General features: G+C 36.4%; 1 protein-coding gene across 3 annotated transcripts in view; it reads left to right on the forward strand.

The window, feature by feature from the left end:
* Positions 1-7,875: 7,875 nt before the first annotated feature.
* The window catches only part of si:dkey-233k19.3 (dynein heavy chain 11, axonemal), a 57,380-nt gene continuing 54,161 nt past the window's right edge, over positions 7,876-11,094 (forward strand). For all 3 annotated transcript variants that reach the window (XM_015045316.1, XM_015045318.1, XM_015045317.1), the window contains exons 1-10: positions 7,876-8,261; positions 8,361-8,507; positions 8,890-9,083; positions 9,159-9,348; positions 9,429-9,528; positions 9,648-9,859; positions 9,942-10,163; positions 10,265-10,432; positions 10,595-10,711; positions 10,800-10,937. In XM_015045316.1, the coding sequence (XP_014900802.1) occupies positions 8,040-8,261; positions 8,361-8,507; positions 8,890-9,083; positions 9,159-9,348; positions 9,429-9,528; positions 9,648-9,859; positions 9,942-10,163; positions 10,265-10,432; positions 10,595-10,711; positions 10,800-10,937 (1,710 nt within the window). In that variant the 5' untranslated portion in view covers positions 7,876-8,039. The remainder of the gene's footprint in view (positions 8,262-8,360; positions 8,508-8,889; positions 9,084-9,158; positions 9,349-9,428; positions 9,529-9,647; positions 9,860-9,941; positions 10,164-10,264; positions 10,433-10,594; positions 10,712-10,799; positions 10,938-11,094) is intronic.

Below are 11,094 nucleotides of genomic sequence, written 5' to 3' on the forward strand. Positions count from 1 at the left end.
TTTTTTTTTTTTTTTTTTTTTTTTTTTTTAGACAAATATAAAACAATTGTATTTGTGGGGAGGAAAATAAATAACAGTTTAAAGAATTTCTTTGTACTTAACCCACTTACAATTAAATAAATTGGAAGATACATCCCCAAAAGTCATTTGAAAATAAAAAAAATAAAAATATTAACTAGGTATTAAACATGCTTTTCCTTAATCTCACACTCCTGTTTTTTATAGCATTCTAATTTTAATTGTTGTGCTTCTATTAGCTGCAGAAAAACATTGTGATTAAAAGAAATAAAGGTGTTTATACAGTAGTTTTTGTCTAATTAATCTCTAATTTCTAATGTGTTTCACTTCATGATAGTGTTACTGAAATAAATTAACTTTTCAATAATATCTTGATTTGTTGAATGCATCTGAAGATTGAGAAAAGCATGAATCATCCATATAAACAGTATATAATAATTAACATAAGATTTATTACTTAGTTCTTAATGTTTCCTATAAGTTACCTAAAAACTGTTTCATATTTTTGCTATTTTGTTTGTTTATTAAAGTTTATTTTTACAGAATGATTTTCATCTGGTTAGTTAGTGGTTGTAAATTTTGGATGGGGTTGGGCCGGGCCCCAGGCAACAAATGTATTTGTATGAACAGCCACTAATTTTAATTTAAGAAAGTAATATCATATTTGATTTTGATCATATACATTTTTTATATTAGTATTTGAAAAACTTTAATTTGAACTTGTTTCACAACAAAATAACATCACAGCAACTTCATTCTTACTGTGTACTTTGCTCGTACAAAAGCATCAGCTATTTGACAAATCAGACGCTACTGAAAAAGCAATCTGTTTTTACATGAGAACATTCTTTATTTCTTTAGTGGATGTTCAACCTTTAGCCCTAACTTTTTATTACTTAGCTGGGATACTCAGTTTCTTAGCTGCCTTTTGTTTAACTTTGACTAAAATATTTCAGAATCTACGAAGCAGGAGGATCTAAAGTTAATGTTTATTAAAAGACTTGTTATGGTTTACATATCTGTCCATTCATTTTTTTTAAACTGGCAGAGAACCGGAACCACCGCAAGTAAAACCATGATTCTTTTTTTTTTTTTCACAACTATCTCTCCACCCACCCCTCTCTCAAACGTATGGCAAATAAAAAAGCCAAACTGTAAAAATATATATTTCTACCCTTGTATACTAGATTAAATATTATTACCTATATGCTGCTGTCTTGCTGTCTCTCTATATGTCAACCATTACATCGGACTAAGGCTGCTGTCTTTGGCCAGGAACAATTTTGTACTGTTAAGCTGCATGCAAGTCGAATCCTGTCAGTGGGTTAGTTTTGTTCAAAGGACCAATTAGTGGGTCCTACCTTAGCCTGCAGCTAAAAGGCCTAATGGTTGGGGGCATCCACCTGAGAGGTACAGAGCTCTCCCCACTGGGCTTTAATTTGAGAGAGGGGTGGGTGGAAGCTTCTGAGGCTTTTACCATTACACAAGACTTCATTGTGGCTGCTGACCGTTTGATCTTAAAATAATTTACTTAATGATCTCACCACGGGAGCAATTGGTGCTGCTCGATTAGTCTGCAAGGTCTAATGGACATGGGAAAGAAGAAGGAGGAGGAAAGAGCGTGAGGGAACAGGGGGATGGCACAGTAAGGACTAAATGAATCTGCAACGCAACCCTGAGAAGGTATATTTTAAGGCATAAAGTCAGAAAGAAAATTATTTTATGGTTTAGGGAACTAGAGCCGCTTAACCAACTTAAAGAAAATAAAAGGTTTTAGCAATTTCTTAAGAATTACGTCTTGACAATTATCACAAATGTAGGATTTCAGATTACATTAAGGCAATTAGAAGCACTTTTCTTGAACTTTCTTGGAATTCTAATGCATATCTACAATTAAATTTATTAAAAATCAACACAAAGATATTCTGTATTTAGGGCAAAAATCATCTGAATTGAACAAAATGTGTTGTTGAATTTTATTTGGTCAAAATAATTTGTCTTCAATTGAGCAAATTATTATTTAATAATTCTAGGAATACAAATAACTTGACAAAACCTGTTTTACATGAGTACAAATTGACTCCTCTAAAACCAACTTCTTGGTTGTTTTTAAATCTCTACATATTTTACAAGTAAATCAGTGCTAGAGGAAATGAAAATCTCTTAATAGGGCAATACTTTCGAATTTCTATAATTTTGCTTGGTGACAATATTGGGAATGAGCAAGAATGAAAATTTAAAGAAGTATTTAAAACCTTTCTTTCACGGTTGGGCAAGGGTCAGCAAAGACAAATGGAGTCTTGGATGCTCGTTTGTGGAATTGACATGCATTTTAAACTCTTAGAACGGATTCACATGTTTCTCATTTGTGTGATTTTGCACAAAAAATAATTTGTGTTTTTGCTTTCCATAGCTCTGGAGTCTGAGAGAAATACATTTCATACTATAGTTTGTAGTTTTTGTTAATAAAGTGCATTTATTTAAATAAAATGCTGGGAAACAAAAGCATTCATCCTTGGGGATTTGTGGTAAAGTTTCAAGCTGAAAGGTGAATCCACTTCCAGGAACCATTTAGACAACTTAAAGGTAACAAGCCTCAGAGTAAAAGTAAAGGGGTGGAGTCAAAAGCAGCCATTAGAAGATGAGGCGGCGGACACATTCAGGTTAAGTCTGTGCAGTCATACAGTAAAGCCCTCAGGAGAAATATGAAAAGCGGAAAGGGAAGGGTGGGTGATTAACACGGATCACTGTTATTAGATCGGCAGCAGGGTTGTTAGCGCACATGAAGTTGTCTGTGTCATGTCATGACAAAATCTGCCTCTCTGGCAGGAAGGAATACAAATAAATCTTTGAATGGATTTTTTTTTTCCATTTTGATTGGAAGTTATGGCATAATTAGTGTCATCACTTTTAATGATGAGCTACATCTGTTTCCCTCTTCAGTGTTATGACCCTATTGGGGGAAATGGAAGATTATAGTCATTGTCAGAGAACTTCTGCAGCCTGGTGTGTGTGGAGACTGGCAGTAATTGTAAGTTTATATTGCTAACTTATATGTCGGACAAGTGTAGCCGAAATAGGAATTCACACAACCAGTAGACCATTAGCTTGCCAGCCAGACAATTTGGCTGTTTGACACTTATATAACATTTATAATGAAGTGAATTATTGAGTTCCAATCATTTTTCCCCAAAAAGGATTTCCTAAAATTTAATTGAAATTAAATAAATTGATGATTACAAAAAGAAATAAAACCGCATCTCTCTTTGAATTATATTTCCTTTACACTCTTGTCCTTATGCTGAGACTTTTATTATGGTGCAAGGAAATGCAGACCTCCTCAAATTAAACTGTGCAATTGATCAGTCAACAATTCAATAATAAAAAAAACAATGTGCATGATGTGCAGTTAGGACATTTTATCATAAATATCCAAAGATTTACATCTATCTCATCAAGAATTTAATTGCAAAAATAAAAATGAGCTGCTTGTTTATTTCTTCTGCAGAGGAATTTCTCGCATGTCTGTAAAATACCCATCTGACTGTAAGGCCTCAGGTGTATTTTAATCATTTATTGACTGGTTTACCCCCAGCCGCCACCACCAACACTACTTGCTGGGGGTAATCCTTGATCTAGGCCCCTGCTGGAGAACACGCAGTGTGCATATTAAAAGTTTTTACAGATGCTCCCCCACACCTGGGCTCCTCTTACCGTTGAGCATAAATCACGACTTGTGAGCAGAATACCTCACGGACAGAGCCAACATTCCTCCTACCGTGCAGGGATTAGGAAATCAAAAAGGGCACGCGCTTTGCAAATGCCGCTCAAGCCCCAGAGGAAGCCCCAGCCAAGGAGGCTCACTTTGCTTTGTCATTTATAATCGTGCTGGACTGACAGAGCCCCTTGGGACATTCCCTGTTACAAACCCCAAACCACTGACTCCTTGCACCATCCAAACAGGTACAAATTATGGTCTAAGCGAAGCGGAAGAGCTACTGCAAATTGCAGGAAGCGATCTCTTGTGTCTTCATTATCTTGTTAGGGGTTTTTAGAAAAATGTGTTTTCAACAGCACAGAGCATAGACGACTAGACCAAGAGGAGTTTTTTTTTTCTCCCTACAGGGACAAGTGGAATTTGTTTTTGCAACTAAAGTGAGATTTGTGGTGTCATTTTCATGTCATGCACATCTTCATGTTTTTTGTTCATCAGAATAACATCATGGAATTAATTCATCACACAAATTCAAATGAAAAGAGTTTGACATGGATTTTATGACGTGGATTCTTCCAGCCTGAGTGAAATGTTGCAAGTGTTTACTCCTTTTTATTTTTGTACTTTTGGACAAAGTCGATGGAAAGGTGGATTTTTGAAACAGAAATGTCCACCTAAACAGAAGCAGAACCATGTACTGTATAATGTGTGCACTCAGTACTTGGTTGGGATCCTCTGCTGAGGTGCTAAGAAAGTCCAGGCTGCTTTAATAGCAGCTTTCAGCTCATCTGCATTGTTGTTGGTGTATCATCTCCCTCTTCACAATGCTCCACAGTCTTTTTAGGGGGATATTTCCTGCCAATCAAACACATGTTTAAATAAACCAATTTTTGGTACTTTTGGATTTACACCAGCAGATGTCATGGCTTCCTAAATCTTCAGTGATTGTGGAAACTTCCCACTGAACCTCAAACAACTTGGATCCTGCCTTTCTCTACTCATCCTCCAGACTCAGAGACCTTGATTTCAAATGAAGGATAACATTTTCTTACATCTGAATCGAAAAAACAAAAAATAATAATTGAATCACTCAGCAACATTCCACCTCTTTTCTCCTCAACCAAGATAAGAGACTTCTCATGTAGTTTCAGGTTCAGTGGTGACTTAACAAGAGTAGTTGTAGCCCAATTTCTGGGTACATCTGGGTACTGTATCATATTCACTACTTGCTTTGCAAAAAAAAAAAAAAAAAAAAAGAGAGAGAGAAAGAGAAAAACACTGCTTTTTACATCCTTACCCAGTGTTTGTCACAACAAGAGTAATTTGCATTTATGGAGTGAATGATTACACAAGTATACTATATAGGGAATAAAGGACCCACCTCAGGTTAAGGCTGATTGACAGTAACATTGTTTGCTGGGACTTCCCTCCATTTTGAGGAACCCAGAGTAGCGCTGGGCTTTATGGCATGGGGGCAGTGCCAGCCTCTCAGGATGCTGATTAAATGGGATGAACTAACCCTTAAACACAAGTGGCCAGGCCATCCCAAGTGATCTGCTTCCTAACTGGCCTCAACCAAATCCTATCATTTATTGTGTTTCTTTTTTTGTTTGTTTTGTTGTCACATATAGGAGTTTTTCCAACTTATTTACTGCAGTTGATAAATAATTGTATTAATTTAATTCACTGAAAATCTTAATATAAGAATGAATCTAACACTAATGAATGCCATGTGGTGTAATACCTACCAGTTGTTAGGTAACGAGTGCCCTTAAAGCCTTTGTTTCTCAGAGGAACTCTTAAAAACAAGCCCTTCAAGATAAATGGCCGTCTGTTCCACTGTTGCTCCCTCAGGACTCCCTCAGGACACCGTATCTGTCACCAGATGCCCTCGGGTATGTGGGCTAACAAATTTGTTAATTCCAGGGCTTACATAACACCCTGTAGGAGCTTTAATGCTATCACTGAGGATTTGGCAAGATCTGCCAGCAGAGATCCCACTCTCAGTTTTGAAAACGCAGTACTGTGGGTTTTAGCATTCATTATGGTGCTGCATGGGCGTCAATTCACCACTTGTAAACTATTATTTGCCACCAACACACGGAGAACACAGGTGGAATACAAGTGACAAGATGCTATTATTTAGTCAATGAGATCAATTATTTTATAGACGAGAGTTCACCAAACAATAGATGCATGTAGCACTCTCAATCACCAGCCAACTTTCTTCATCTATCTATCTATCTATCTGTCTGTCCGTCCGTATCTATCTATCTATCTATCTATCTATCTATCTATCTATCTATCTATCTATCTATCTATCTATCTATCTATCTATCTATCTATCTATCTATCTATCTACATAAAATCTACCTAAAAAAACACAAGTGACAAATTGCTGTGCTTTCATGCTATTTGTTCATGTCTCCTAAAATCTGTGAAAAGAGAAAGTGGCACCCTCTGCAGGTAGTCAACCCACACTGAAAAATGACAACCTTAAAAACTCAGATAAACCCCCTTTGTCCTATATGTACAAGCTATTTTTTCACCAAACAGAATGAAACCAATAAAGGATAAGGATGTGCTAGATTTTTAAGTTGTTGTTTGTGCTTATTTTTTTTCAAAACTACATTTGTTTTGCTTCAATTGCTAAATATGTCAACTGGATTGTTTCATATACCACTCCTCTTTTTTTTATCTATTTATGGAGGCAACTGTAAGGTCGAACTGTCAACCTGTAAATCAAGTGCATTCTCTCTCTCAAATGCAACAGAACACTTCAAAATAGGGTATGCATTTGAAAGCAGAATAATACTGAATTTTTTTACTGAATATCCTAGATTTATACAGTTTGAATTTACAGAGCCAGCACAAGGCATATACCCTAAGCACATATTTATTTGCTAAACAAAGTCTAGTTAAGTTCACCTGCCTCCACATGCAACTGGCCTACCTTTTAGAAGACTTTTTACCAATTTGAATAAGAAGCTTGACTATGTTGTTATGATCACTTTTCCACACAAGACTAAGTAGGTTTGGATTTTTTCTTCCCTTCATAAGAAACACCATTTAAAAACTGCATTTTGTGTTTACTCATGTTGTCTTTGATTTATCTTTAAATTGATTTGATGTTCTGAAACACTGTAATTTACACGCAAGAAAAAAAGGTAAATGGAAATTAATCAAACACTTTTCACACCACAAAATGTGTGTGTAATTCTGAGGTCACATTGTATTGGTTTATGTTTGTGGTGATCGATTCAAGCTTTCCTTATTTCTTATCTTCCTGAATGTTTTCCCACAACATGCATATCTTATTTATATATTTTGAGAATGTCCCTGTTTTTTATTTTGTCCTTTGATTATTATGCTGGTGACATGCAGAAAACCTGTTAGAGGTACAAGTAACTTGAGACTGCAGAGGAAATTCAGCAAAAGCTACAAAAACAAGGTTTAAATATGACTGCGTTGGGCTATTTTACAATAGGCAAAAATGTCATTCTCTAAAATATAAGACATAATTGTAATTTCATTGAATGGTGTTTATACATAGTATTGTTTCAGAGGTTCTGATGACAAATGTACTGCACAATTTTCTAACTTGTGTTTTTAAAGGAAAAGTATAAAAAAGTTATATGCTTATAGCTTTTTCTCAAAAAGCTTTAGTCAAACATCTTGTAAATAATGTCCTAAGTTGTTAGTGTTAATACTAGCTTTTAAGGCAAACTGTCCATGAACATTTGTTGCGGATAAAATATGATTTTGTCCTGAATTGTTGTATACTTGCATGTTTTCTGGTATCTTTTGTGAAGAACCAAATTCACCGTATTAAATGCCTATTGTTTTTGTCACTTGTGTCTAAGAAGTTGTTAAAGCTAACATTACTTGACGGTGCTTTAAAATGGGACTTTTTGCTTGGAAAATATAGCAATGCTCCTTTGATATATAGATTCAGTTCAGTCTTTTACTATAAACTGATTTATTATTTGGAAATAAATGACGAATTGATTTAAAATGTTACTACGGGCAGGTGGCTGTTTACTGTTTCTATCTATTCAGCCGAATAGCTGGCTGTGATTGCAGATAGTGGGCGTTGCTAGGCAACACAATGCTAAACCCACGGAAGAGCTCGTGCCATTTTTTTCTACGTAATGGTAGCAACTTGGAGTTTTCCTTCGGACACTGAGTCGCTTAAATTACTGACAGCTTGTCCCGAAACTGCCGCAAACGCGTTGGTTTTTTTAGATATATTGTCAGGAGGTGTGGGGCTAGCAAGAATTCACCTTGTTATGGTCGAGGACACGACATGTCAGACGAAGAAAGTCTAATTGTGCCATCTTTTCTTGAAGACGTCAGAGTCAAGTTCGTTGGGGAGAAAGTGTGTTTTCTATTGCAGCTGCAGAGAAAAGCATGGGAGCAGAGTGCTGCAGACGGAGAGTTTCAAGCACTGCTCCAGGACTTCTTCCAGAAACAGACAATCCTATATTTCTCATCAACCAGCAAACGCTGTGTGCTTGCTTCAAATGAGGTAAGGCTGACCTACAATCTTGATAGCTTGTTTAACAAAAATAAAAACAACTTCTATGACAGCGTTTTCCTCAAAGTCTCACTTTTATTTCATATGCAGGTCTTACCTGTTGCTGCTCAAAGCAGACAAATCTACATTCTCAAGAAGAGGCCTGCTGCTATTGACACCGAGAACTACAGGAGGCTTCTGAATTTTGGTCTCCTGTCTTCATCGCCTCTGCTGCAGCTATCAGGTGCTATACAACAGGTGATTGCTGTGTTTGTGATACAATAACCAAAAGAATGTGTGGCTTGTCAGTTGTTCACAAACTCTGCAAATAAAGCTGATTCTTATTTTGAGTTGTTTAAACATTGCCTAGGAAAAGTATTCAAACCTCATGTGCTTTTAAACATTTTTCCACTGTGCAGCCCTTAAACTATTAAAATTGTATAGATCAGTACAAAGTAGTCCAGAACTGAGAAGAAGATGAATGGATGGTTTTATTGTTATTTACAAATAAGAATCTGAGAAGCATGTAATCAATTTGCATTCATCCACAAGATCCAGTAGCTTATGTCTCTTTTAGATTTACACATTTGGAGTTTTAGAGTTTCTAACATTTTTTCTGAACTCTGTGATTTTATGCAAGGTATGTGGTCCACTACTGACCAATGGCAAAAATCACCCCATGTGGCCAACTTTGATTTCTGAAGACGTCAGTCGACATGTAGAGAGGATGTGCAGCATGACATCCGTTGTACAAGGGCAGGTTTTAGGAAAAACCGTCCTCCCTATTCCAACGACAATGGGCTGGATGGAAAAATCCTACAACACATTTAAAATGTAAGGATGCACTAATAAGATACTGGGTCTCTAGTGTAATCGTCGTCTCAAGTAATCTTTATTTTCCACTCAAAGGTATGAAAACTACGACAGGACTTTGGCTCATACCATTGAGACCCAGGTTATCATCTGGAGCAGTTTGATTCAGAAAATCTTAAAGCAGGACTCATCAGACCTCCTACAGACAGGCTGCAACCCAGAGCCTGGTGTAGAAATCAGGTTTTGGGCTTCCAGAAAGAGCAATCTTGAGGGTATTCATCATCAGGTATGATTATGTGCCCTACTATTGGCTAAAATACAATTTCATGCAGCTCCTATTTAAGTTTGTGGAACTTCTACTAACAGCTACAGAGTCCCAGTGTTGAAATTATGGCAACAGTTTTGGAGGTGATGGACAGCAGCTACCATCCAGCTATCAACACTCTAATAGGAAATGTGTCTAATGGTAAGTTGTATCTGGTATGTTTTTAAGGCCATTGTGGTTTGATCACAAAAACATGTTACATTCATTCTTGTTTTTGTTAAAACTTATTGTTTATTCTTCTCCAAAAACAAAACGAAAAGCCCTTAAAGAAGCCCAGGACGTTGACTTGTATCTACAGCCACTAGATGCACAGTTGTCTCAGCTGAAAAATAATGGATTTGTTGATATGGAGAAATGCACCCCTGCAGTTTTTCATACACTATTCCTCATCTGGACCAACTGTCAGTATTATCAGAGACCGGCTCGCATCGTAGTGTTACTACAGGAACTCTGCAATCTGTTCATTGAGCAGGTATCAATCTTCTGAAAAACTCCAACCATGGAATTTTTGCTGCTGGTTTTAATGTAAATATATGTAAACTTTCTCATTACAGGCTTCTGCATACCTCCCTGACGATCTGCTACACAGAGAGGATACAGAGGAAAGTCTGCTAATGATAAAGAAGGTAGTGAAAGCTCTCCAATGTGTCAGAGAGAGTTACCAGGCCCAGAAGGAGAAGCTAGCCATTCAAAAGAGACATCCGCCTTGGGATTTCCCATCTGCCATGGCTTTTTCACGTTACAACCAATTTATGAATCGCATGCTTCAGCTGGAGGTAAGAGGATGTCTTTTTTTTTTGCCTTTTGTTTTTAAGTTTTGCTTTCAGTCTTCATATTTTGCTGTGATTTTTCTACTTTTCAAACTGTTTCTTTGTAGAACTTGTTTGAAACTATTTTGGGATTCCAAATGATGGAGAAGCTAGAGCTCGGTGGCATTCGAGGAAGGTTCTACAGTGAGCAAGTAGCCAAGATATACATTGAGTTCCACAACCACTGCCAGGTGTTAAAGTACAGTAAATACAATCCACTTGACCTCACCTCTCAGGTAAAAACAAAACAAACAAAAAAATGTATTTGTTTTTGCTGGAATTGATTTAAGTAAATCCAAACAGTCCAAAAATAAGATCACTGCATGAAAACTGTTGCAGTTCATACATTTATTCTGTTTTCTTTCTCATTGACCTTTTGTTCTATTTATTGGCGTAAGGTTTTTGAAGATGATTATAACACTTTCAAAAGACGAATTGCAGACTTTGAACTTCGCTTTGCCAACTTGCTTTGTTTGGCTTTCAAGGATTGCGCCGGACTGGAATCAGCTTTAAAAGTATGTTTTTGCTTATTGCTTAAACACATGATTATTAAGTGGCTATTTAATAAAAATAGTTAAACAAGACAATGGCATTTCTTTTTAGATGCTAACAATTGTTGCGCCCTTTCTGGAAAGAAGTCAAATCCGACAGTTGTTTCGTCCATCCTTTATTCTACTTCAGCAGCATTTCAAAGAAGAGCTGGAGAATTGTAAATTTATGATTAAATCTCAGCTCAATCCGGTAATTTTTTTTTTTCCCCTCAAAAATTCATTAGCATTCTAAATTAAATATGACATAAAACTGTTTGTTTAGCTTTTCTTTCTCCTTTTTTTTTTTTTTTTTTTTTTTTTTTTACGGGGGAGAAAGGGGTTCTGAAAAATTGAGACCAACCAACAAG

Source organism: Poecilia latipinna, unplaced genomic scaffold (genome assembly GCF_001443285.1).
Source record: "Poecilia latipinna isolate Pla-1442-1.1 unplaced genomic scaffold, P_latipinna-1.0 Scaffold719, whole genome shotgun sequence".
NCBI classification, from domain to species: Eukaryota; Metazoa; Chordata; class Actinopteri; order Cyprinodontiformes; family Poeciliidae; genus Poecilia; species Poecilia latipinna.